Source organism: Clinocottus analis, unplaced genomic scaffold (assembly GCF_023055335.1).
Source record: "Clinocottus analis isolate CAN_PGR_092001 unplaced genomic scaffold, fCliAna1.0.p SCAF_8, whole genome shotgun sequence".
Lineage (NCBI taxonomy): Eukaryota > Metazoa > Chordata > Actinopteri > Perciformes > Cottidae > Clinocottus > Clinocottus analis.
The window spans coordinates 10,291,671-10,319,330 of record NW_027176240.1 but is presented as its reverse complement, the minus strand read 5'-3'; the positions used below and the strand labels follow the sequence as shown (position 1 = coordinate 10,319,330).

The 27,660-nt window shown below is 42.8% G+C and overlaps 1 protein-coding gene across 3 annotated transcripts; it reads left to right on the top strand.

Annotated features, from left to right (window-relative positions):
• The first annotated feature begins 23 nt into the window (after nucleotides 1-23).
• Nucleotides 24-26,371, top strand: tet1 (tet methylcytosine dioxygenase 1). Of its 3 annotated transcripts, none has more exons than XM_068567664.1 (12): nucleotides 24-315; nucleotides 901-3,216; nucleotides 17,596-19,834; nucleotides 20,395-20,485; nucleotides 20,952-21,045; nucleotides 21,363-21,571; nucleotides 21,665-21,815; nucleotides 22,020-22,109; nucleotides 22,261-22,398; nucleotides 22,486-22,662; nucleotides 22,814-22,949; nucleotides 23,067-26,371. In XM_068567664.1, the coding sequence occupies exons 2-12, from the start codon at nucleotides 1,063-1,065 to the stop codon at nucleotides 24,119-24,121; spliced, it is 6,534 nt and encodes a 2,177-aa protein (XP_068423765.1). In that variant the 5' UTR covers nucleotides 24-315; nucleotides 901-1,062; the 3' UTR covers nucleotides 24,122-26,371. The 3 variants fall into 3 exon arrangements, with proteins under 3 accessions (XP_068423765.1, XP_068423764.1, XP_068423766.1); XM_068567663.1 differs by having other exon boundaries at nucleotides 24-594; XM_068567665.1 differs by lacking the exons at nucleotides 24-315; nucleotides 901-3,216 and adding an exon at nucleotides 13,669-13,745.
• Nucleotides 26,372-27,660: the final 1,289 nt, after the last annotated feature.

Sequence of the window (27,660 nt, the reverse complement as noted above, 5' to 3'; positions counted from 1 at the left end):
TTTTTGGCCAGAGGAGACCGAGGGTTGCGTCTGGTGGAGGGAGCGGGGCTGCCCTGGATGGACTGACATTACAGGGATCTGCGTTTTTAACGGGTGTCGAGGACGACACGGCGCACGTTGGAGGAGAAAAAAAAACCTAAAGTGTTCGTGTGCGTTCACGTCGGTGCTTTAATCATGTCCGTGTGTCACCGTCGAGAGAGGATTGAACTTGCCAGCAGTCTATATTTGCCGAGGAGGGAAACCAATACAAGGTCTCGCTGTCTCGCTGGAGCGGAGTATTATTAGCAGTTGAGACAGTGCAACTGTCGCTTTCTGGTATGTAAAGCATTTCAGCCGTTAAACGAGTGAATACAACCTCGCGGGCAACCAAACGACCCGCATCCACACGGCGCGTCCAGTGACAGCGGTCAAGTGCAGAAATAATAATAAACTGCGACGCCGAAGGCGCTTTTACACGGTAATAAACCCTCTTCCGCCAGGCAGAGAGACGAAAACAGGATCCGACCTCCGGGCTCGAGCCCACTCCTCAACGTGCCTGCCCTTTAAACTGTTCGGGCCGCGTTTAGTCATTCCTGGAGCTACTCATTGTTTTTGGTTAGTTTCTTCTGGTTTTATATCTTTATTTATAATGATAATGTGTATAAGTGCATTTGGATTTTGGTTATTGACGTCATTCTGTCAGCACTTGGTCGTTCAAGTAGATATTTCAGGCGGGACGAAAGTGTGATTTCAAACGGACAAAGTAAATAACAATTGTAGAGATATTAACTTTATTGAAACTTGTATTGTTATTTATGGGTTGTCAGTCATAATATTCTATTAGTTTATTGTGTGCACTATAACACTGAAAAGACATTGAAACTGACTATGTGTGTTTTTATTCTTCTTTTGCCTTCATAGGTCAAGCACTGCAAATACACAATAATGACAGCATCATACATTCTAGTTCAAAAATAAAACAGAAGAGGAAAACATTTTTTTTAAATTGCGCGGTGCGAAAGATAAACATTCACCGAGCTCCCATGCTGGCTGCAAGAAATCCTCCCCTGCACACCCTCAGCCATGCCTGCTACTACCAAACGCACCAGGAGACAGACACCTGCTCAGAGGAAAAATAGCCAGAAGGTGATCAGTACCAAGAGGCAAACCTGTAACTCAAACAAACCCAGGGGAAGAGCCACAGAGAAGCCCCAGAAAACACCTGCAGAACCCAAAAAGTCAACAACCAGGGCCAAGGCACAGCCAGGCCGAAGCCCACGTGGAAGAGGAGTAAGCGGGCCCGCTAGTAAGGGCCCCGGGAGGTCCGCTGGCAGAGTTAACCAGACTGTAAATGTAACAGGATCTGCAAGGCTTAGACGGCCGAGCAATCTGCCTGACCACTGTGGCGAGTTACAAGACGCCCTTGGGCGAAGGAAGTCTCTGCGTGGCGCACAGGTGTCTGTTAGTCCCTGCCAGCCTCCTAAACCTTGCAGAGGGGGGAGAAGCAACAGGGGGGCCGTAGGAAGACGAGCAGCATCACAGCAAGGAAACACAAGAAACAAGCCCCCACGCACCACCGTCGTCGACCACGAGGAAAATGACAATCTGGACACCTGTGATGCGGAGGAAATTCTCCCAGTTGCTCTAAAAACTGATTTTGAAGTTCCTTTGAGAATCAAAGATCCGGCTTTAGGAGTAAGCAATGCTAAAGAGGGCAGCCCTCTCAAAGCAGATTCGCCACCGTGTAACGACATGCTGGAAGACTGCATGCAGTGCATTGACAGTGCGATAACCCAGCAAGACAAAAACACGGTCAGTCTTAACAATGAAGGTGGCCAGAGGTGGAAGATTGGGGTGTGTGATGGTGCTGATGGACAGCTACAACTCTGCAGTGACAGCAGTAAAGATAGCCCCTCTGTGCTAACGAGTATTGGCACACCAGGGGGGCAGGGTGACGGTGAAGAAAATGACACTTCATCTATCCCTGGAAATAAGCTAGATCATCTTGCCAGTGATGGGAAGCAAGATGACGTGTGCACTGTCCATCAAGAGGAAGATAACACGTTGGACCGAAAAGAAAATAGGATGGATAAAAGAACGATCGTCACTGAGAGAAAAGAAAAGAAAAATCATGAGAGAGAAGAGAGTTTAGAGGAAGAGAAACCAGTTGAGAGACAAAAAGAGACAGTGGAGGAGATTGCTGAGAAGCTGGGTAATGATAAGAAATGGGAAAACGCAAAGGAGCCTGATGTTTCTATCAATCCTGCTGACTCCCGACCCAGCACGCCCGCCTCTCGACCTCCAGATTCACCTCGCTCTAACACTGAACTAACAGCTCAGTCAGAATCACCTGCATGTGGGCTTTTTGTCTCCAACACAGCTACCTCAATACCCACCAAAGCCCCCTCCACCTCAGAGTTACTTGAGCCAGAGTTTCTGAGCCAGGGTGAGACAGACATGCAACCACCCGTTCATGGTGCTAAACCTCAATTCACAGGGTCCTCGGTTGTCGCTGAAACTGCCTTGATGGTCCGGACTGTTCTCGTAAAAAGAAACACGCCGGTTATTATCCATAGTGACTCCTTTAAACCCAGGTGCTTGAAGGATTCAAGCCACGTGGAACCACACCAACGGCAAAGCCTAACGACCCCATCTCCTCTGGGAGAGAAACGAGCTTGCACACCAGCAGAGACGCAGACCAAAGATAGTGAATCCACACGAGAGCCATTGGAGTGCCACAGCCAGAAAGACATAGCAACGCAGTCATTGTCACTCGTTCCTCAGTGGAGCACAGATGTCCGTACAGCTGAGTGTCAACCAAACCTCAGCAAGGACAGCATCATGGTTTCCGAGCTGGACCCAGTGCCAAAGACCGTGACTCCTTCTCTGGACTGTAACTTCACCTTCTCCTGCAGCTCAGAAAGCACTCAATCCTCTTTTTCTTTTGACACTGAATCCGAGACAGGCTACGGGGAGTCCTGTCCCTCCGTTCTACCTGAATCATTTGGGCCAGAAGGAGCATGCTCGCTTTCCTGGACCGCTCGGAAACCGCAGAAGAAGGAGAAGAAGAAGCGGAGCAGGTGTGGAACATGTGAGCCATGCCGGAAGAGCGTCAGCTGTGGACAGTGCAGTTGCTGCCTCAACCGCAGCACCGGCCACCAGATCTGTAAGCTGAGGAAGTGTGTGGAACTGAGGAGGAGAAGACCTTCATCTCTGCTCCCTCTCTCTGCTGCACAGGTGAGATTTATGTTACACTGTACAAGTGCATTTAATCACATGTAAAAGCAACACATTTCAGTAGGTTTCATTGCAGTCAGGTCTTTGCTGAGCTGAGAATTTACTTGAGCTTATTTTTGCATCTACAAACAGCTGATCTAAAGCAACTGAAAAGAGAGCGGTTGTTGCTGTCTGACAGCATTGCTTTTGATCTCCGAGTTTCCCAAGAGCCAACCGGTAACAGCAATGATCACCAAAAAGTTGAAACAGAAGGATTCACTTTCACATTGTGTTCCACATTTTCTGTTTTAACGGACGCTGCATACTTAACTTCATGGTGTCTTCCTGTTTAAATGTTGGGGAATGTGTTGAGTGAAAAAAGGGAAACTGCTTGTGTCTATGTTCCCGCGTAGAGAATAAAGATGATATGATTGCATGTAACTACAGTGTTGATGATGCCCTGTGTTGAGAGGAAAAGGAGCGATCACATGACCAGCCGCTTAACACGTGCATGTGTATGTGTTTGTTGTTGTTCGTATGTGTGTGTGTGCCATGGTGCAAGCAAGAGAATAAGCTATTTAGTGAGTTGCACATGGGGACTGTGCATGTTTGTGTTTGTGGATGGGTATGTAATTAAGGCCAATTTGAGCCGGATGTTTTTGCAAAGTGGCACTGAATGGCATTGTGAAGGCATATTTTTTAACCATTGAGACAACGAAGGAACACAGAGGATGTTTGTTATGCTAGGAATGTCCCAGTCAATTTAAAACCACTATAATCTATATTTCTACGTGAAAACGATGAGATAATGTTAACAGAGGTGCTTGTAGTGATGAACCTACAGATACGTATCCCTTGAATATACAGCCCCCTTTGGCTTTACAAAGCTCTGTAGCTAGTTTAAGCTAATTGTTCAACTGTTCTGCCAGCAACTTAAACATTTTTGATTCAGTCTCTCTCCATTTAACTCAATGTGTCTGTTTTATTTTTTTAGTGGAAAAACACTGTACGTTATCAATCAACAGACAGACTGTTAGCCACTAGCTGATGAACATAGTATAGCATGTAACTAAAGGGACAAACATTTCCCTCAGGAGTTGGTAGAGACCAAAGACAAAGCTAAAAGAGAGTGATTATTAGCCTTACATTCAACTCCAAATGAATGGCCCATATATTTTCTCTGGTTGAGACCAAAAACAGAGAAAAAATGTTATTGAGTTGTGGATTTAGATTCGTCAAGTGTCCAGAAACACAAATGCAATGAGGTTACCATTGCTCTGTGTATGCAGCATCTGTACCAACCCAACTACTTACTATTACCTTTAGAAGTACATTTTGTCAGGGCTACCACCTGGTGGCCAAAATGGTTAAAATAGTGTTGAACTGTTTATTTGTTAGTGCATGAAACTTTGTAAAGTCTTATTTGAATAATTCAGATGAGGTCTTAGCAAATCTTATTATAGCTCATCAATAACTTGCTGATGTAGGGACAGATGGCTTATAGACATATCCCAATAATTGTGGTAAGTGGGAGTAATAGTTCCCTCCAGCAGCTGGCCAGCAGAGACACATAAGCATGTACATAGTTCAGCGGTGTCCATGCGGCTGGGGGAGGGCTCTGTGTGAACAACTGTGAGTTAGGGTCCATGTGGCTGATTCTGCAAGTGTGCATGCATGCACGGCAGAGCCCTCCTTGTCACAGCAGCGGCAGCAACAGATTAAGGCTGATTATATAATACCTGCCATATAAATCGTGATCAGTGTCAGAAATAGTCTGGGCAAAGGGCAATTTCCCTCAAATTCAAGGTATTTGAATCCTGTAGTCATGACCTTTGTGCGCTATTTCTGTGTAAGTGTAAGAGGGGTGCGGAGAAAAATATTAGGCCAGGATGAGATTTCTGAACATATTATTTGAAATAGAAGGAAATGTGGGTCGCTGTGTGTGTGTGTGTGTGTGTGTGTGTGTGTGTGTGCGTGCGTGTGTGTGTGTGTGTGTAGAATCCTCTCCTCTTAACTCACATCCATTTGACATACATGCAATGCCTGTGTTTGTGGTTTGGGTATTTGTTTGATTTTATACTGCTGCAGGGCTGGAGCCTGCGCCAGGTGCTAATCACGATGAGCTGTAGGTCAAATCCCCATCCACGCTTTACTCAAATCTAGAATCAGAACAGGTGAAGCAAGTTTACGTCATGTCTTTTGTAATTCAAGAAACCGCACTGTGAGTGTAAGAGGGTTCACTTTTTGTGTACTTATAGTCTGAGTAATATGTTCAAAATACTTGCTGGCCAGTCCTGCTGATCAAGCTCACACACCCTTTCAAGTTTCTACCTCAGGAGATTGTGGAAAAAAGGGGCAGAGGCCAAAGAGGAGATCATGTAGTGGCATGTGGATATTCTGTGTCTGGTTTTACCATAGTGAGCTACTGTGGTTTGGTTTTACGGTGTCATAAAACATTATATACTTAAGACACTTCAAAAAAATGCACACAAAACAGACCACATATTGAACAGTAAAAGACTTATGAATATGAAGACAATCAAAAACACTACAAACTTTAAAAAAAAAGGAAAAGTCCATGGTTTGTGCTTTAATAAGAAATATTGTGAGCCAATGTCAGGCTTGATGGCGCCCTCGTGGCCTGGCTTTGTGTTACGCAGTGAGGACAGGTCTCACTTCATTGTTTGACCAACACCAACAACACACGCTAACACATACACACCAGAAACAAAATACGACAGTTCATAGAGTGCAAAAGCGCTAGTATTTACGGAGTGAGTTTATCGAAAGAGTCCTGACATGTTTAGAGCTGTAGGCTGCAGAACCGAATCACCGTTACACAGGCTTATGAGGCAGATGTCAGCTTTCATAAATAATGTTTTAAACATTCACATTTCTGCACAACAATAACAAATATTATCTCACACAGCAATCATTAATCACTTATTGTGTCAACAGTGACCTCTCTGTCATTCAGTGCTTGTAGCTCATTTGAAATAAACTAGCACAAGCTTTTAAATACATAATGAAATTCATAAATGGATGCAAGATGTTGACATCTTGGCATTTCTGATTTCTGATTTCTTGATTATTAATAGGACTTCTGGCATCTTACGATAGTTGTGAAATTCAAGCCAATTAATATCTTTTATGAGTTCATCTAAAGCAGGGGTCATCAACTACAGTTGTCCAAGAGTCAACCATCAATAAAGTTGGGGCCGGACTTATTTTGTTTCCAGTGTATGGAATAACTAGGACTTGGCGATATGGCCAAAATCTTCCATTCCGATATAGGCCGTTGCATATCTGCCAAGCTCTAGTTATACAATAGCTGTATGTGACTTGCCTGAGACAAAAAACAGCACTTGCAGATAGTATAACTATTATCTCCTTCTGTCACTGCATTTATCAGGACCATGCACCTGGTGAGGCAGACTTTGGCTAAGTTTGAGGTGCACCATAATTACATAGTTCGGGAAATGTTGAGATCAGCACAAAGCAGCAGCGGGCTGACTATTCATTTTACAAATAGTAGTCAGCATGCTTCCAGCTCAGCACCAGCTCCTCCTGCAAACTAATTTATCTCCCGCACTTTTCTGCTGCAATACCAGAGGAGTAGCCCAGCTGAGATAACACGTGCATTTAGAAAACACTTGCTGATCCCTCAGACAGCACTCCGGTAGGGAGGACAGGCCGCCCGAAGCAGCCAACGGTGACTGTTTGCTTTGAAACTGATATTCAAAGCTGTGTGTGTGAATGATGCTTACCTGGATTTTTTTGTCGGAAGAGGATGTTCATGCACATAGTTGTCTGTATGCATGTGAGTGCGTACGTGTGTGTGCATGTGTGTGTCTGTGTAGGTTTTTACGGCTTGCAGTTCAGTCTTTCACGCAGCAAAATCCCCTTCATTGTTCTTAAATGGAACCAGATCAATGTAAAGTGAGAGTGATTTGTCCCAACAGACGCTTGTGTCAGGTCTCGGCTCCTCCCCCACCCTCCCTCTATCTCTCTCTCACACACACACACACACACAGAGCGGTGGAAGTCTTCGGCACCCACGGTTTCCATGGCAACCTCATTGCCTGGCGCTGACCTATGACCTGCCACGGTTGTCTGATGGAGTATTCTCAGGGTCGTAAGGAGGATTAGTGGAGATAACCAACAGACACTGTGAGACTGTGAACCCAGTAACCTATATCCAGGTAATTAGGTTAAACTACTCAGATTGTCCTGCTCATAGTAGGTCAGCAGCAAGCTGCGGCTGCATGCAACGCCTTACACATGACAAAAATTGCCCGCATTATCTCTGTATATCAATCCATTCAGTCATTTTATTGCATTTGGATAATTTTACCAATAGATTCATGACATGATAATTAGAGGTATAAATACTCTTCATGCACCATTTCAATATTTGTAATGCAGCTGCACTTTTGATATGTAGTAATTTGAGGCACTGTGTTATACTGTCAACTAGGTTTTCAAAAATCTGTAATATACCTTTCTTGTGTGTTGATATAATATATTTCAATGACAGCATAATGGGTAAGAAATATATGCAACAACAAGTACAGATCAATTTGAATCTGCACTGATCTACATTACCATACTGTAATATCTATGATTGGTAGCGTAAACATGGTGTTCACTGTGATGCATTATCCATCTCAAATGTGTTTGAGATTAGTCTCTTTAAGTTGATTGTTGGACTGATGTGAAATGGAACAACTGGCTGCTTTTCAGGAAAAAAATACTTTTAGAAAATTGCACATTTTGTTTGTTATAATGTATTTCAAATGTATTTTTTAAGCCATGATAGAGTGTGTTACTCTCTTTTCATAAGAATTAGTACAGGTTCCCCCACATGTGCATGTGGCCACAATGAGCTGAAGGACACACTTTTCGCTTCACATTATGTAAATGTATGGGACAGAATGGGGCCGAGGTGGAATGGTTATGAATTGTCAGAGAAACTGCAAACATTTTAACAGAGCCAACTCATTATAACCACGCAGGTTGAGTTGTGCTTTAGCCAACTCTCCTCTTCTCTGACTTCTTCTTCTGCTAAGACACATATTTTTATTCTATGAGCTTGCCTATGATTAAGGCTGCTTTGTATTTTCTGTTAACTGGGTCCAAGCCAATTACATTTAAAACAACCCTGTAAGGTAGTTATCTGTAATGGTTGCAGGGCCTGGGTAGTAGCCCAGGAAAGGGCTTCGTGGACGAGGAAAAATGTATTTTTGATTTGATTTGGGGCCGAGTTGTTTGGCCAGAGCCCACCATGCATCAGAGCAGATGTATGGCCCAGGCGGTGCCAGGTTGAAGGCTTACATCCAACCAGAGACAGTGATTTAATGACTTTAATGAAGGATTCTGCTCAGTTTGCTGTAATATACCTCCAGCTGTAGCAGCTCAGCAGCAGTTCTGTTTCTTTCACAACAATAATTCAAAGATAAGATTGTATGTTGTTTTGTATCTATAATATTAATAAGTCAGCAAGATATTTGATTTAAACATTGATATGGCTAAGGCTCCTCTCATGAGCCCTCTTAGGTTTGTTGCATCTGTGAGTCGGTACCGTGTCCTGGCTGTTGTAAGGCCATAAGTCCCTGGATAAGCTTTGAAGTCGTGCCACTTGGTTTCTCTGGGTGAAAAGAAATTCTCACTTGCCCCCCAAAAGAAATACCACTCAAATCCGACTAAGAGCACACAATGGCCTCCATCTGGAGAAACCACAGCTGATTCATTCATCGACCTGACCTGTCCTCCTTAGAATACACGTTAAACACCTGACAGGGATATAAACTCTTCTCGCTCCCTCCTGTCATTATTTCTACACCCCAGAATGCCATCTGCTGAGTTGTAATGATGTTCATTCCTTTGTCTTGTCTATAATTCCCTTAGTTCATCATTCATTATCCTCTCAGCCTTGTCTGTTGCTGTGCAAGTGCGGTCACTCTTTAATGCACCACTGGAGTTTGCGTGCATCTGTCTGCTCACATATTTGTGTGTGTGAGTGCACGCACACACGTGCAGTCATATGGCCAACATGCCCACTCAGCATGTTGAACTAGCGCAAACTTAAGTAAGCCTTTTCCTGTCTGATTGTGACAGGATCTGGGGCCCCTGTGCTGGCTGCATAGTGTTTGTGTGTGTATTTGGGTCAGTGACTGTGTGTGTGTGTGTGTGTGTGTGTGTGTGTGTGTGTGTGTGTGTGTGTGTGTGTGTGTGTGTGTGTGTCACTGTTTACTTAAACTGATGGACCCGCTCCTCTTCCTCCTATCCTTCTCAAGGTGAAACACATATTTAGCCACAGCTACTCCTCAACTCAAAACAACAGAACTATGATGAGAGTTAATACTTTGTTGTGTGTTTGTACAGATTGTCTGAATCTGACCAAAATTAGCAGGTAAAGACATCGATAGCAGAGACACAAGACTAAAGAGGACATTTGGTTAATGCAAACAGGTTTTAAAACTCCTCCCTCACAAACTGTCAATACAGGAAGTGTGAACACTACAAACCTACATTTGGTTGTATTTATGTTTGTTGAGAAAGCAGAGCGCATGTAAAAGATATTGTGCAGACATTTAATGACAATAATAATAATACATGTTATTTGTATGGCACTTTAAAAAGGCACTCAAAGGCACTATACATGGTAAAGACAGAAACAATAAAAGCAATAACAATATAAACACAGCAGATAGATGACATTATAACAGTAATAAACAAAACAATAACTAGCATCACAGTAACTTTCCCTCCACTTGTCCCTCTGATGCTTTCCTTCCCAACAGACTCATACAGAAAATGAAGATAATTACTTCAATTATTTTTTGATAACGCCAGTGGACAATTTTTGTGGCTGCTTATAAAGCTTGGTGTCACATTGCAGAATCTATCTGGTACATATAGAGAAGTTTGTGTGAACATGGTGTCGTTTTAAATGCCTTCATCTTTATGGATACCCGTTCCAGCTATTTCATTCAGTATTGGACCGATACCAGTATCAGAATCAGAAACCGTTTATATTCTTTTGGCTGAAAGTGCATAACTTTAGACATTAGACAAGACATACAACAATCAACAACAACAACAACAGTGCAATAGATATTAAAGGAAGTATAAGATAAAGTGCTCAGACAAACAGATAACAGTAATGTAAAGTCTATGTTAAAGTGTACTGTTTAAAGTTACATGTGTTTTTAAGTATGAAGTGTGAAGGCATGTGCAGGGGAGTGTGACCGGTAAGAAAATAAATAGTCCATCACTAGTTAAAATCTGTGTGATTGTGTATGAGTTTGTGCACGAGTGGACAAGATGAACTACTTGAGGACAAGTACAAGCACAGAGCTATGTTTTTCCGTTTCCCCGTGGTTGTCACCACAATAACCCTCCATTATCTTTCAATGAATAACACATAAAGAAGAAAGAACTTAAAAACTACTGCCCTTCATCAAAGATCTTAGCTTTTCCATGCAAATGCAGTAATGACATCTTATTGGCAAATATCAGGCTTGGCACCGTTCCACCACCGGGCCGGTCTCCAATGGGTCAGACTCCAGATGTGTCAGAGACAGTTTACGACTGCGGTGCAGAGCAAGTTTCTTTACCTCACTTGCATGCTCATATACTGTAGCGTAGAGTGAATAATGTCCAGACTACTTGTTCCTAACGAGAGCTGGGCAGCTTGTTAAAGGGAAAAAAACATATGGGACACTTAAAGAGCTGAAAGTGAAGGGTGCGGTGCAATAGTGTAAAGAGTTGTGGAGTATTTTTGGATGCCGGAATGGAATGGCTGCAGGAGAAGTACTATTATGAAGGTAGAGAAGCGCAGTGCTACTAATGCAGGTCATGCTAGCGGTTGGGTGCATCTTAGACAGGCTTTGCTTTATTGTTTAGGTTTGTGTAACCTGTTTGACACTCTAGTGTGTAGACTTTGCCACAAATGTCAAACCTGTCGGACTACTCGAGACAAGGAGAGTTATAACTGCCACAATGTATCTAAATATATCTTTATGAAACCAAGATATGGCTCTCCTTAATTTGGTAAGCATAATTATTCTCTTAAGTGTACATGTTCATTTGGCAGGTGTCCATACACGTTTATTTTGTCCAATTCAGGGGTTAAAATACAGTAAATGTCCACATGGGTACGGCAATATAAGTTCTAAATCTGCATGCACTGTTCCACAAAAGCTGAGAATATGTTTTTGTCATGTGGACTGAGGTTTTCTGTTGCCCTGATTTGCTTGGGAACTTTTATTTGTGAAGATAAAGTTTGCTCCAACATACCACAAACATGCCTTGTGTATATTTCAAGTGTTTAGTCTGCATCTGTGTTTGTTTTACAGTGTGTCAGGAAATGTGTGATTATTACTGTTGGGGAGATGTCTTCTGTTGAAGATTACTTGTTTCTTATGTTAACCATGTACTCATAGATGAACACTTAATCATGAGCTACCTGCTAACACTTAGCATGCTAAAATCTGAAAATAGCCTGTTTGAATCAAATGTATCACGGTAAGGAGAGAAAAACAATAATACATTCACTGTCTGATATTCCCCGGCAGGGTTTTTTAATATGCCGTGAGAATGCATTAACATGATATACAATACACAATACAGCATGCAGGAGTGTGACTATAAGCATCTAACTGACTGTTGAACTCTGCAGTGGGATAGTAGCAGATGAAAGCATGAAAGAAATCTTAATTTCCAATGAAGTGTTAAAATATTGTAGTTAAATGTTAACATCGTGTAAGAATTTACTTGTTTATAAACTAACTGTCACATGTGAATTTTATCACAATGGACTTTTCATAAAATGATGTAATCATGTGCTTTATTGGCTACAACAAGGAATATTGGGTGTAACCTGCTTATGAATACCTTTTGAGATTTTGACATGGCTTATTGCTAAATCCCTTAATAAGGACTTCATCTTCCACCATTACATGCTTATCTATTTCTTCATCCTGATATGTGCATTCTTATTGCATGAACACTACGTTAATGTAGTTTTCATTGTTGTGTATGGATTAAGCTGCACGCTCTCTGCTTCCATTATCAAAACACTCGCCGAGGTGGGTTACGAGAGTGTTACCGGCAGGCACTGACTCGGGCCGCCTTCGTGTTGCTTGTCCCGGTATGACCTCCGCATCTTGGCCACATGGTTGCCTTTAAAAAGGGGGAGTGCCTTACTCTCTCATAACATTTTTCTTTTGCTTTCTGTCGCCTTGTTTTGTTTTTCTCAGGGAGTTGTTGAGAAAGAGAAGCACGCTTTTGGTTGGATGAGTGAGAATGAGGGAAATGGTTTTTGAGAAGGTGTGGATGTTGTGAACATCCTCATTCCTGCTCACGCTTGATCATGTGATAATTAGACGTGCTGCAGAGACTCCTGCCATAAGCATGCATATAACTTATTATATTCAATATAATAGATAATGAATCACATGACTTTAAACTAGTTAATAGTTTGAGACGGAGGGAGACACACACACAAGCACGTGCTCTAGTCATGTGATGCTGACTTCTGCTTCAGAGTCAAACTATTTTGCTCATGAGCTCTTTAACATTTGCGTTCTATATATTTTCACTACCCAGATTTTCTATGAGTCAAAGTGATGATCCTCCAGGTGCATGTTTGGTTAACAGCAGGGCTTATTTTCATTATCAATTAAGATTTTGAGGACTGTTTTTATGAGCTGATGAATTGTTGTGTCTAAAAAAAAATGCTAAAGAATAACCACAAGAAGCCAGAGCCCAAGTTGAAGCCTTCAACTTGTTTCATCTGTCCAACAGTCTGATACACAAACATGTGCAGTTACGTTGATAGGAGGAAAAAAGAAGCATGTTATGATGTGGGGGACAGTAAAAGGGCATTTTTCTTGACGTGGGGCTTAAGCGATTTATCTTTTTTTCCCATCAGTTTATCCTTGAATAAATATTGGAAAGAAATAATGTATTTTTATGTGTTCACTAAGTGTTTCAGCAGTCGGGCAAAGAAGGAACTCAGTGTAAATCACCAAGAGCCCGGCAGCAGTGTGGTGAGCTGCTTCAAGGGTTAATACATCTCAGTGGTGATGGAATTGTTTCCCTGTGATCCAGATCCAGCATGTGTGCAGTGTCCGCTCCACAGCTTGCTACCAGTCCATGTGTGTAGGGCTGGAGTAAAAAGCCCACATAGGGGATCCTTTGTTTAGGAGAGTCTAGGCATGGAAGATAATTTACAAGCCACAAAGGTCCTCACGCCATTGGCTGATCAGGCTCTGTCTGCGTCTGCAAAAGGCATGTGTGCGTGTGTCTAAATGTCTGTGTGTATGTGTGTGTGTGCGGCAAGTGTGTGCATGTCTGCTGGAGCAGCACTTTGCTACAGCGGCTCACAGTCACACTAGTCATGACCACCAGGAGCGTGCCCCGCACACGGCTACTGTAGCCAGCGTTTTCTTTTGAGGCTGAAGGAAGGCAAAGCAAGATGGCCACCAATACCTTTTAGGGATATGCTGCCTAAACCGGAGGGGCTTCCTCCGAGGACAGACAAGGTAAAGGCAGCCCCGGGGTCTATTGTCTCGCTGCAGATGGCTAAGCTACAGTGGAGCTCATCTAGAGGTTGTCCTCCGTTGTCTCTCTCTCTCTCTGCCTCCCTGGATTTAGCTGATTGGAGTGCTTTATTTGGAAGCTTGTGTTGTTATTGTTCCTACTCAATCACTGAGGACCTGGGCTTCTTGTATGTGAGTGTTTGGGTTGTCTTTTCCAGGTGGTTTTAAAGGATGTGACAAACAAAGTCAACAATAAGGATGTCAGTATCCACGGTTACAGTCATCGCTCTTCTCTTTCCCCCATTGCATGTCTTTTTTAGCTGTTCATACTCTACGAATAGAGAGCCCCTGTGCTTCCCCTTTTCTTTCTCACAGGGGTCTGGACAGACATATTTTTGCACCTGCTGTTTTGTGACTGCTCAGCAGAGCAGAGAAGTAGAGTGTGTGTAAGCTGTTGGTCGTAACTTGTAGTTTGGCAGGCTTTACTAGTTTGACTGCAGTAGTAATGCTATTACTGTGTAGGAAAGGTCTCTCTGTTATTGATGTTATCTTAATCTCTATTATTTTACTGTTAATTAATCTCTAATTCATATTAGTGTACTGAGAGCCGGTTCTTTCAAGTTCAATAGTTGTGTTGCCACCGATAAGACCGTGTTTATCGCTCTTTATTTTATGTAGTGTGTTTTCTCCGTTGACGATGTGACATTAAGCTCAGCATAGACAGGAAATGCTCACTCAATGAATGAAGGAAATTCTCACGTGTACAGAGAAACATACATACACCACTACTTACACCCTCAGGCAGGAAGGAAGCGTGCCTTTTCTGTGTATCGTTTTTTAACAGTGTTGTGAGGTGAGGATCCTCGCGGTGTAATATTTCTGCACGGCCGTGAAGTGAACAATAGCTGAATCACTATGATTTCCAAACACATTCTTTTTTATTGGCCGAGACATGTTTAGATGCATGTGTGAGTGTGTTTGTATGTCTGCGTTGTTGGGAATATTATAGATACACACAGTCCTTTGAACTTCCTTGGAAATCCAGAGAGAGTTGTCAGGCTTCAAGTGACGGTTACACTTGTGTTGCTAGGGTCGGTCCCTGAACGCCTGTTTGTGTGTAAAGCACTCGCCCTTGGCTACTCCATTGTAGTTTTTGTTGATATTCAGAGCTTTGACATGCACGGCAGTTGGATACTTGTTTTTTTCTAAAAGGAGAAGCCTGTGTTTGCATTTTAAACAATAAGTGCAGTGCTGTGTGAGTGACTTTAGGCTCCCTGAGACAAACTCACAACACAAAGACACACAGCCCTAACACACATCACAGACACAGGCTAAATGAGAGCATGTGGATCTGCATTTACATCCTGCATTAGGCTTTTTTTCTCTTCAAAAAGCTCAACGTAACATAATAAAAAACAGGGGCTGTTCTTTTGATGTCAGTTTTGTGTCAAAGTGATGCACACATTTGCACACATGCACACACACATGCAAAGAGACACACGTGTGTCTGGTGCAGTGCTGGAAGCTGTCCAGAGCTGCTTTGTCATTGAAAGCAGTTTATTGTGACAGACTCACTGCCTCCCCACTCTCTCTCTGTCTCTCTCCCTCTTCAAGCTCCCCATCTTTTTCACTCTTCCTCTCACTCGTTCATTTGAACGTTGCGGTGGCCCATTTCCACAGGCGGTGTCGAGCGGCTATCTCACCTTGTTGCATTGGCAACTTCAGTATTGCCTCAGCCTGAGCTACAGCTATCTGTTGCATCAGCAGTGTGTTTCTAGTAATATGGCACAGTCCTGACAGACATCAGCGAGGAATCAAGAATACCACATCAGTGGGTCCACCATACTAATCATGTCTAATCTCAGCATATTATTAACCATGAACGGCTCTATGGTCACTGCAACTCTACTTTGCATTGTCCAACAACAGTTCAACCTCTGCCTGATGTTAAATCCTCACTATACCTCTTTAACATTGTTTTAAAGCAACAGCGTTTGGTAATGTGCTATGCATTCCTGTGGATAACTGGCCAAGAGCATCTCAGGCATCTGGGGTAAACACCAAGTTCACCAGGGCCAATCCCACATAGCCAAAGAACAAGGGCTTTCATCTGGTACAGATTTTTTTAATTTGTCATAAATTCGACTGGAAATCATTTCAGAGGATGTAAAGAACTCTGATTTCACACAGCCCATCAACAGACCTTCTTAAGGCAACTAACAAGTGTCTTTAGACACACATGCAGGAGATGCTCAGAACAACTGACACCTTTTATTTTGTATTTTTAATTGAATGCGTTGAGTTCTGGAAGACTGCTTCATCTCCTATTCTTCAATGCTTTCTTCCTCATGAAAGACAGATCATGGTCTTTCTCAGCAGACATCACATGGGGGATGTTACAAGGCTCAATTCTGTTTTCACTGTATGTGCATGAAAGTCAGACACACTGTTACCAATTTATTCATGATGTCTCAGAACATGGACCAGGCCAGGCCCCCATATCTGATAGAAATAAACAGTTGAATTGACCACATTAAATTGAATTTTAAAAAAGGGTGTGTTTGGTCTGTGAGTTCATAGTCTACTTTATATATAAGCACTGTTGCTGCTTACTCTTAATCAGTCAGCTTGGAGAGCACATCTCTTTTGGAAAAATATATTAAAATAGTGGCAGTAGTGGAGTTTGAGTGTTGCCAAGTAAACAGTGATTAGGAACAAAGCTCTAGCTATTCTGCAGTTGTGTTAGTTCATTAGAAGAGACCTCACATACACACATACTAACTTCCACAGCACAGCTCACAGTAATGCACATGTATCCTCCTGCTCCTGCCAACAAGTTCAATATGCTTTTGTCAGCTGAGTCTTGGCACATGATGCAGTGTTTTATATCTTTGTCACGCTGCAACATTTTAATCTGTCTTCCACTGCTGAAGGCTTCAATTCTGAATGTGATGCAGAGTTAAATCCTAAAATAAGAAGCAGCTGTACTTGACTTTGATCATAGTCTCACTTGAGATGATGAACTTATTTTCATTAGATTTTTTTATCAGAATGGGTTTGTCTTCTTGCCCTTTTAGCTTCTACAAAAACTTAAATTACAATATTTTCAAAATAAGTACATCGTCAATAAAACTACCTCCATCGCGTTATGGCTATGACCGACTGCACTTAAGTCTGTGGTAGCGTGTTTACAACATGGCTTTTGAAAGATAGCAATATGTTAATATTCTAGATCTTTGGATGGCCGGAGCTCTGCCGGCAGTCAGAAGCCCTATTAGCCAAAGGGTCAAGCTGCACTGTCTGGATAAGACCCTGAGTGGGTTAATCACTCACTTAACTATGCATATGGGAGGGCTACTTTGTCAATAATCCCATGTGCTTGCATATGCACACATGCATACATGCATGTCCAGGAAACACGCCAAACAAAAACCCTTGTGCGTGCACGTTGAACACATGCCCTCGGTGACCCGCTGGTGGTGACCTAATCATGAAAAGTCTGTGACTGCAAATGTTCCCTCGTTGGCTCCCGGCTACCTGTACGTCTGTGGCTGTCAACACAGCTCATACAGGAATGGAGTCCAGATTAAAGCCTTGACTGTGAACTAACCTAATTTGACTTTGATTTGCTCTGTTCATGTTTTCGGGCGGTAGTATTATAGAAAACAGATTCTTTGTTTTCACAGGCAATACTATTTTCCACAGACTTGTCGTGGCTGCAGCAGATGCACATCCATGCTGGGAGGCAATCTGTTTTGCTGTCACCCGTGTCTGTTCGGAACAAGCCGACTCACTGTATACTGCTTGTTGAGTCACTTCGCTCCTCTTATTTCTCTCTGTTTCTGTGTCTCAGGTGGTTCCCGAAAGTGGGTCGGTAAATGGCAACGGCAAAACGCAGATGGATGACACCCACACGGCAGAGGAGGAAGATGAGGGGGAGGAAGGCTACATACCTCACACACAAGCTCCCACAATTACCCACTCGCTCACCCACGACCTGGCCTTGGACCAAGGCGGACGGCCGGCACTTGTTAAAAGAGAGCCCGGGCTGGAGCTGACCAGCGTTGCACTTCACCAACACGTATGCTCTTCTGTGAATTTTCCGAATGGTTCAGCTGAGAACCTGACAAAACCTAATGGTGCTAATCTGACCACTGGGTCACACTCTGATCTGAAGTCCGCCTATAAAAGGACAACAATCGCATCAGAGACTCAAAAGAGTGTAATCGCTGCAATCCCTCAAGACTGCCCTGAGAATGGACCCAAGACTCCTCCAGTTGACATGCCAGTTCCACTGAAGAAAATCAAACTGGAGGAGCCGTGGATGTGGATCACTGAACAGCAGGCCACCACACAACTAAGTGATGAAGATGAGGTCTGCGAAGACCCCTTGTCCACGCTGGCGGCCGTGGTGTGTCTCTCTGTCACAGAGAGGCAGGGACTGGAGGAGAAACTTTTCAGCTCACGTTCTTCCATTCTATGCTCCATCAAAACAGAGCCACCAGATTTGTACTTCGTCAAAAAAGAGCCAGAGGACTTAAAGATTGACTTGTGCCAGAAAAGCACTCCTGTTAGCCTGCAAAAGACTTCCCAGCTTATCAAAAAGGAACCTCCTCCAAGTGTTTTGCAACCAAGTGTGCAGTCCTTGGCAGAGAGAAGAAATCTTAGTTTTGATCAGGCTATTGCTATTGAGGCCTTGACTCAACTGGCAGCTATACCTCAAAGCACCCCAGGGTCCATTAAAGTTGAAAGTAAGTGTGAACATCCCATTTCTACTGCTGCCCCATTTTCAACTTCCAATACAAATACAAGCCTACCAGAAGCTAAACCCACAGCAGCCATCCGCTACAACAAAGTCTCAGTCATCAGTTCACCGATGCACCAGATGTCAGTTATACGCCCTCCTGTGGCCAGACAAGGTAATGTCATCCAGCGCTCCCAGGGGTCAAGCTCTAACTCAAAACTGTCTCTGCAGGACCTCTTAGAAGCCAGCTCAAACAGTGATAAAGCAGCCTGCAGGAGGACAGAGCCGGGCTTAAGTTCTCATGTCATCAAGTCGGAATGCAGCTATAAATATCACAATGATATGAAGTTCAGTAAAGATCATGAGCGTTTGTTCGGGGAGGACAGAGACAGGGTTGTTGGTAAAGCGAGGAGAAACAGAGAGGAGGAGGAGGTGGCGGCTCAGCTGGCAGACCTGGCCTTCATAATTCAGGCTCGACACAGCCAGCAGTCAGAAAACAACCCTCCAAAAGGAACGCCTGTGTCAGCCATCAAATACAACTACAACTCAAAGCCACCTCCCAGTCAGAAAAAGCCCCCAGCGAAAAAACCAAGGGCTACGCCCTCCAAACCCAGGAAAAAGAAAAGTGATGGACCTAATGAGGGAGTCAACTGCAGGACCCCTCTCTCAAAACGCATGCCAAATGGCGAGACGGCCCACAGGAGCAGAGGCCAGAAGATTCAACCGCAGGGGAAATCAGTCCTTCACCACAAGAGGAACCTGTTTCTGCCTCAAGCTCAAATTGACCTGAAGAGATACTTGGCTGAGGCTCAGGAAGAAAGAAGACAGCTCATCCATCACAGTGCAGCCGTCTTAGGGCCGCAGACTCACAACCACAACCCTCTCACAAGGATCAACCACACTCTGGGTCAAGAACAACATCCATGGTCCCTTTCAAATGGTCCACACCACCAACACAATCCATGCAATGGTCGTGCTGCAGGATCGGAGTGTGAAAGGCATTTGTTAACTCAGGTAGCTCAGCCCTGTGACGGGCTGCAGCACGGTGCTGATCCTAACACCAGCCACACCACTGGTCACCACAACCTGGCTAATGGCTTCTCAGCAGTTCATCAGTCCCCTCCTCTAAGCCAGCAGGGCTACTACAAGCTGGAGAGGACAGGACCTGTCACTGTCCTGTCCACAGCTACTGATGGGGATCTGGACCACTCTGCAGAATCAACTCCATCCAAGAACAGTGTCAACAGCTTTCTGGAGTCTCCGATGAGTTTTCTGGATACACCGACCAAGAACTTGCTCAACACGCCTTCCAAAAAACTGGCTGATCTTCCATCTTGTGAATGTGTGGGTGAGTTGGTACTCCCTCAGATTTTTCAGTTGTGTCGCTTCAGCATATCAGCTATATTTCACATTGTGACTAAATCCAGTTTGGAAATTTGCTCTCGGGTAAGACGGCAATCCTTAAACTGATATTTTCTGTTTCTCTCTCTGGTGCACGCACACACACACACACACACACACACACACACACACACACACACACACACACACACACACACTCACACACAGGCACACACAAGCTGTGTCCTAATTCAAGGGCCAATTCAAGCGAAAGGAGGCCAGATTTCTCTGCCATATTTGGAGGAGGCTTTGGGATGCTTTGTTGAGCTCTGTTGACCCTGTTGATGTATTAGATCTCAATTTGTGGACATCCAAGGTGGCAGCCCCTGAACTGTGGTTTAACTACATTAACTTTGTATATGACATTTACATTAATCGGACTCATTCATCAATAGCATCAGTGTTTTTAATCCAAAATATGCCAGCATCACACCAGTTTTTCAAGGACAGTTGCACTTGGTAAAGTTGCTATGATATCTAATAGATCTTGATTTTTTTTCCCCACAGAACAGATCATTGAAAAGGAGGAAGGCCCTTACTATACCCACCTTGGGGCAGGTCCTACTGTTCCTGCAGTGAGGGAACTGATGGAAAACAGGTAGAGTGACTACTTCCACTCCATTTACACTCTGTATATGTGGGTGTGTTTTCTACCAAATATGCTGGGAGACCACTAGTCGACCTCAGGCTTTGTGAAATGGGGTGGAGTCAGAGCCAAAGAGTCTGTCATTATAGGAAACATTGCTGAACAAGCTCAACACGTTGTGCGCCCTCTTTCTCACATACACACAACATGTTGAAACAGGAAACCCTTGGAGCTGAGACACGATGACAGCCTCTTTTAAACATCTTGAGGTCCAGCGCAGTCTGTCCAAACCACAATCCACTGAAAAAGTGTCATTCTGCAGTCTTTGAGCTTTTCAATGAGTATTTTTTTGTTGTACGAAACAGTAATTTTATCAAATGGGTGTATGTACTGTCAGTTGGCCTCAAGTATGGTTGTTACTGATATGTGCTTTGTGATCAATAGAGCAAATCTAAAGCTTCTTTTCTGTGTGTTGCAGATATGGTGCCAAAGGAAATGCTGTAAGGGTAGAAGTTGTTGTTTACACTGGGAAAGAAGGAAAGAGCTCCCAGGGGTGTCCAATAGCTAAATGGGTAAGTAGCTGGTGTTCATGGTAGTTTCCAAAAAGTCTTGAATATGTCTTCTATATATTGAAGTATTAGTGTGGATCCCACCATAGTATATTTAGGGTCACTCCCAGATTCTCCCCCTGACCAAACCCCCTTTAGAACCTAAAAAAGTGTTCCAACAACATCCCTAAACAGAAATGTCAAGGCTTCCACCTAAAATGGACCATCTTGTAAATATTTTCTTAAAGCACAATCTTGTGGTTCGGCAGGTCTGTGGTCACAGTGCTTCCAACCCACTACCCCGTAAATAGCCATAATCTCGTGTGACCATCATCCGACAGGTGATCCGGCGTGGCAGTGAACAGGAGAAGCTGCTGTGTTTGGTTCGCCGGAGGCCAGGGCACTTCTGTGAGACTGCCGTGTTAGTGATCCTCATTCTGGCGTGGGAGGGGATCCCTCGACCGGTGGCGGACAACCTCTACCAGGAGCTCACACAAACCCTCTTTAAACATGGCTCCCCCACCAGCCGTCGCTGTGCGCTCAATGAAGAGTAAGTAATTCCTCCTTTTGTTTTGCAATGATATTTTTTTCCTCCCAGCTCTGTTTGTTTCTTTATCTTCCTCCCGCCACTCCCTCTCCACAGTCGTACATGCGCCTGCCAGGGTTTGGACCAAGACACCTGCGGGGCTTCATTTTCTTTTGGATGTTCCTGGAGTATGTACTTCAACGGCTGTAAGTTTGCCCGCAGCAAAGTGCCCCGCAAGTTCCGCCTGCATGGAGACTACCGGGAGGAGGTGAGGGAGTGATCACCTTCCAAAGTTCCTAGAAGAAATCATCTAATAGCATCTGCTTATTAATTTCCATTGTTGTTATAGTAAGCTATATAGCTAAGCTTTAGTTAGTTATGCTTAGCTTATGTTGGCTATGACAATCACACCTGTACATTTTTTGAATCAGCAGTTCACCCGAAAATTCTTGAATCTGCCCCTTACTTTTAGGAGGAGAAGATAGAGAGCAATCTTCAGAATCTTGCCGCTGACCTCGCACCACTGTACAAAAGACTGGCTCCTGAGGCCTTCCAGAACCAGGTATGCCACGTTAATCAGCTGCCACACTTACCTGATGATCCATAGCTACTGTTCACGTAGTTCCAATATCATTGATTTAAATTGTCTTCTCTCTGTTTTCAAATGACACAAACCAAGTTCTTCTCATGTCTTGTCTATTCACCTCTAAAAGGTGGAAAATGAGGCAGCAGGGAGTGACTGCCGGCTGGGTGTGAGGGAGGGACGTCCTTTTTCTGGAGTTACAGCCTGTGTGGACTTCTGTGCCCACGCTCACAAGGATACTCACAACATGAATAATGGCAGCACTGTGGTAAGCGAGCTACTGACACAATGCTTTATACTGCTGTTTTATGTGTCCATTTTTTTAAGGTACAACTTGCCTCTGTCCTTTTTTCAGGTTTGCACTTTAACCAAGGAAGATAACCGTGCAGTGCGTAACATCCCAGAAGATGAGCAGCTGCATGTTCTGCCACTTTACAGGGTCTCTGAGAGGGATGAGTTTGGTCAAGTTGAGACCCAGTGGGCCAAAATCCGAAGTGGTGCTTTGCAAGTTCTTTCTGCCTTTCCCCGGGAAGTAAGTGAAGCGAAGCAGCTGTTATTAATTATTTTTCATGTTGTTTTTCTTTTCTTCCTGACTGCACTATTTGTTGTTTCAGTCCTCTGTTGCAAAAACTATGTTCTAAACGTGTCATTTTTTAAACCACATATTTCTTTGTATTTGCCAGGTGCGTCTACTGGCTGAGCCGGTGAAATCAGCCCGGAAGATAAGGCAAGAAGCTCGCCTGAAGGCTCAAGCAGATAAACTGGAGAAGAAGCTTGGGCTGACTCCTGTGAAAGTGAAAAGCGAAACCCCCAAAAAAGGTAGTAAATCCAAGTCTCTTGTCATGTTGTTAATCTAATATAATCAGTAATACACTGAGGTCAAGAATTATATCATCAGTGTTTTAGAAATACAATTTGTATTCTCTGCCAAAACAGAGCCGCAGGGCTTCTACAGCTCGTACAGACTTCCACCCGGACCTGCCAGCATTGGACGGTACACACTGGAGGGAAACCATCCTAGCACTTACAACCAGAGCACCAGCAGCTACCCCACTCTGGGTGCAGAGGTCACCCCACAGAAGGAGGTCATCTCCCCCAACCACCACGGCTTGCCTGGCCTCCAGTTTGGACAGAATGGTTCAGCTCTTAATTACAAGAGAATGAGTGATGGCATGAATGGTTATTCTCCAACATCTGGTGACCAGAGTGTTCGTATACCTCCACATAATCCCCTGAGTGACTACCCCCATACTTTTAAAACTGAGCCCAATGAGGTGCACTGCTCTCCCCTGCTCAGACCCTCCCCCAGTGGAAGTGCTCCTCCTCGCTCCTCCTTCTCCCCCAGACCTACCTCTGAGGGCCTCTTCAGCAGGCTCAACGGACTCCACAGGGCTGCAGAAGATGTCACGGCAGAGGTCAGAGGTCACGGCCTTCCTCCGCTCTCATCTCTCCCCCTACCCCCGCAAACTCCCCCGCTTGAACCAGAGGAAGTGAAGCTGGAAGAGGTGTGGTCGGACAGCGAGCACAACTTCCTTGACCGTAATATAGGCGGAGTCGCTGTGGCCCCGTCACACGGCTCCGTCCTGATAGAGTGTGCACGGCGGGAGCTCCACGCCACCACCCCTATCCTCAGGCCAAACCGCAGCCACCCCACCCGCATCTCCCTGGTCTTCTACCAGCACAAGTCTCTAAATGAACCCGGCCACGGGATGGCAATGTGGGATGCCAAAATGGCCAAGCGGGAACGGGAACGGGAGGAGGAGGCTGAGAGATTAAGGATGGAGGACTGCCTGAGCCAATGTGTGGGGAAGAACGGCATAGGAGCTGGAGGTGGGGAGCTCCAGGGAGAACCAGGGGAGGAGCTGGAGGAGACGCGAAGGATCATGAACGTCCCCACACGTCAAGCGTGGACTCAGCCGAGAGACGGCGTCGTCACCGTGTCCCCTTATGCTCTTACCCAGGTGACGGGGCCCTACAATCGGTGGACTTAGTCAACATGTTTTACACAAACACACACACACACACAACTCCAACACCCTGTGCTTCTGCCTTACCTCAATCAAATTCAAACTGCTACTCTCATTTTTACGTTGTTTTCATTGTGCTTTTCTAGAACTTGTTTGTTGACTTTGCCCTTCTTCATCTCTACCTTCAAAGTGGTGAAGAAGACCAAAGTGTGTTGGCTTTTTAACTGTGAGTTTCTGTGTTTTTATTGTAAAGAGATGGTGCTTTGAAGCATTTTTTAAAAATGTTTTTAATCTGGTTTTATACACACGATTAAGAACAAAAAAGGTGATTATTTATTCTGATCATAACGATTTCTATTTAATTCCTGGTGTAAGCCTGTTTACTGCAAGATTTCTATGATAACCTGCATCATGTGTTGACTCTCAGAATTATGTTGTACAGTAGGACTATGCGCTTTATTTCAGCCAATAGTTTGCTTTTCATAAGAGGAATCTCATTGGCTTTTACGTTGATGCCATTCTCATTGCAACCTCTCTGTTAAACATCATTACATTACATAATGTAGAAAGCAAGACTAATATTGTGCATATATTTACTACACATTGTCACATGTAGCATTGTCCTTTTTCTTATCCTGCTTCCAACTTCTGTTGGCAGCCGATGAAAGAAACACACTTCCTTGTTTTGTTTTTTATCTTTAAATTTCTCAATGTCCTGATGGTTTGTCTTTTATCCACAGTTATGTATGGCATATTACAGTAAGAAGCACTTTTTTATTTTCCTAAACTTAATTGAAATAGGTCCCAATCCGTAGGCCTAATTATGTATGTACAGATAGAGATATACAGTATAAGACAGTTTAGCATGAGCCCATTTTTATTTTTACAGTTTTTCTGCATTTATTTGATTGAAAATGGCGAACATATCGAATGAAATTCAAAATTTAACATCATGAGGAATCGTGAAATGTTACAACAATGAAGTGCTTATCATTTTTGGCACTTAATTTATGTTCACCTTCTAGAAAAATAATTCAAAAATTCTTTCATAGGGCACAAGTGTGATTATGGGATTTTAATAAATGTTGATGGTGCTAACAGAAATCACAAAGTGTCAGATGGGTCAACAGATTATTACCAGTTTTCATGTCCATACTCTGGATTTGAATACAAAACTGTGTCAGCCGAAGCTGAATAATCAAACAATTCCTTCTTTATCCTCCTCTCTGCTTTTGTTGGTAAACCACTTAAACATCAAATCCCACTCAGACAATTGCCTAAAATGATTTCGGGTGCTCGATCCTTGTGAAGACTTTGTTTACAGATTATAGCTTTTTATTTACAGGGTCTAAATAAGGAAGTTAGTGTCAACTCCTGTTGAATCAGGATTTTTATGTTGTATTACCCATGAAAGAGAGGCTCTTTATTTCAAGAACTCATCAATGAAATTTTAGCACAACCGACATCACTGATATTCACACTAACACTGGTGGTATAATGTTTCCTGTTGGAAACATTTTAGTCTTTCATATACTTTGACTTCCTTTTGGTGCTAATAGGACAAGTTGTCAAGCTACATGCATTGACTTGACCAGGTTATATACTGTACAGTGGTGGCATGGTGCTTTTATAAAACTCAGCACACACTGATCTGGTATATGCTTCAGTGCAACGGTAGTTTTTTATAATTTCTCTGGATGATTACTGGCTGACAGACTGAGATGCATTAGTATCATCATGATGTTTTTCACGGAACAGTAAAAAGCAAATTATTGTGTAGTTGTCCGTTTAGATTTTAAAAAAATGTCTTCCATGGATAACAAAACTGTGTAACAATTATCAAAACACACATCATGCTCACAAAATGAAATGAATGTAAACCGTTTTTAAATCGCTTGATTTATAAAGAACTTTTTTGAACACATGACAAAGTTAAAATGTAAAAATGTCTTTTGTTTTACTGTGGAGGACGTACTCAATCCACAATGAAAGTCTTTGTATCAACGAGGAACTAAGAACTAGCACCAGCATTCAAAAATCTGAAAAAAAACTTTTATTAGTAGAAAATGTGTAAATATGTATGTGAACCATATTGTTTTTACTGTACTGTTAATGGTGTTTAGATAATGGATGATCTTGCTTATTTTGAAACTGAATTACTGTATGTTGCTCAAAGTATATCCAGTTTAGACTTAAGAAGAGACTAAATTTAGCATTACCTATGTTGATGGCTAATCTCTTTTTGGGATTGTGAAATAAAGTCATATTTATATTTTGGACCTGAACATGATTCCCTCTGTCCTGATTTGTTTAAGCTGATTGTTTTTTAGCACGTCAAACACAACTTACTTCATGAGTTAGTTCTTATTTTTTAAAAAAGCTTTTTCTGTTTCCTCTCTAAATTTCCCACACTCTGTATGACTCTCCACTGTGGAATTTCAGTTAGTAATTTAGACTTTGTCCTCTTTAAGTCATGGGAAAGATCACCACTGTTTTTGTACAGTTTGTCTCCAGGACAGGTAATATGCTTTGTGGGGGGTTTAGCTCAAATGACATTGATGATGTGAGAAAATATTTTGCTTCTGTAATGGCTAATTGAATATTTTCAACAAACAGAAGAGAGTTCTTCAGGAGCTAAGTCAAATCTAAAGAAAATCTGAATCATAAATATGACCATCACCGCACAATCCAAGCATAATGAGAAAAGGTGTTAAGATAATCCATCAACATCCTGAGCACCGCTGTATATCGCACTGAAATCACCTTTTTAATCTACGTTATTATAATAGATTTATTCTAAGCTTAATTCCCTCTATTATACGGAATCAATCAACGTTTTCTTTTTAAAAGCAGTTTAACAACACAGTTTTTCCTTACATAATTGTAGTTCGACAAAAATTGCATCCATCTGATTCTTGAATCTGAGGTATAAAGTATTGCTTCAATACCAGAACTCTCTTTTTCCTCACAATGAACATCTGTGTACCAGATTGGCATTTTGGTTTAATGTTAGATAACATGAGTAAAGGCATTGCTGTGACATTAACAACTGAGTAGGCAGACTGTCGTGACTGAATGAAAGCTGCGGCGCAGGAAGAAAGCAGATGCTTCAGTATAAGTAGTTATATCAGTATAAACATACTTTATTAAATATAAAACTCATGCAGTATAAACTTTAGTACATAAGTTTGAGCATACAAATATACTTTAAGTGCAAAAGATGAATGAACCAATAAACATGATATTATTGGATATGAACTATTGATGTTGCAGCTGGTAAAAGTGGGGATCATTTTAATTACTTTATACAATACTGAGATCTAGATAAAGCCTTCTCTTAATTTATCATAATTGCTTGGCTGATTGTATTTTGTATTAGTAATCTGAATCTGTGAAGTAGTAACTATAATTATCAAATACATGTAGTGTAGCATAAATTATATAGTATACATTATAGAATGATGCAAATAGAATGATAGCAGCAAATTAAAATGCTCATGTAAAGTAAAAAAAAATCTAAATGTCTTAAGTAGATGCACTCAGTTACTTTCCACCATAGAATG

What these genes read in the sequence shown, in the direction of transcription:
- tet1 (XM_068567664.1), top strand. Translation starts at nt 1,063, where the DNA reads ATGCCTGCTACTACCAAACGCACCAGGAGACAGACACCTGCTCAGAGG. An exon ending in TTTCTGCCTTTCCCCGGGAA is followed by an intron (nt 22,663 to 22,813) that starts GTAAGTGAAGCG and finishes TGTATTTGCCAG; the next exon opens with GTGCGTCTACTGGCTGAGCC. An exon ending in AAGCGAAACCCCCAAAAAAG is followed by an intron (nt 22,950 to 23,066) that starts GTAGTAAATCCA and finishes CTGCCAAAACAG; the next exon opens with AGCCGCAGGGCTTCTACAGC.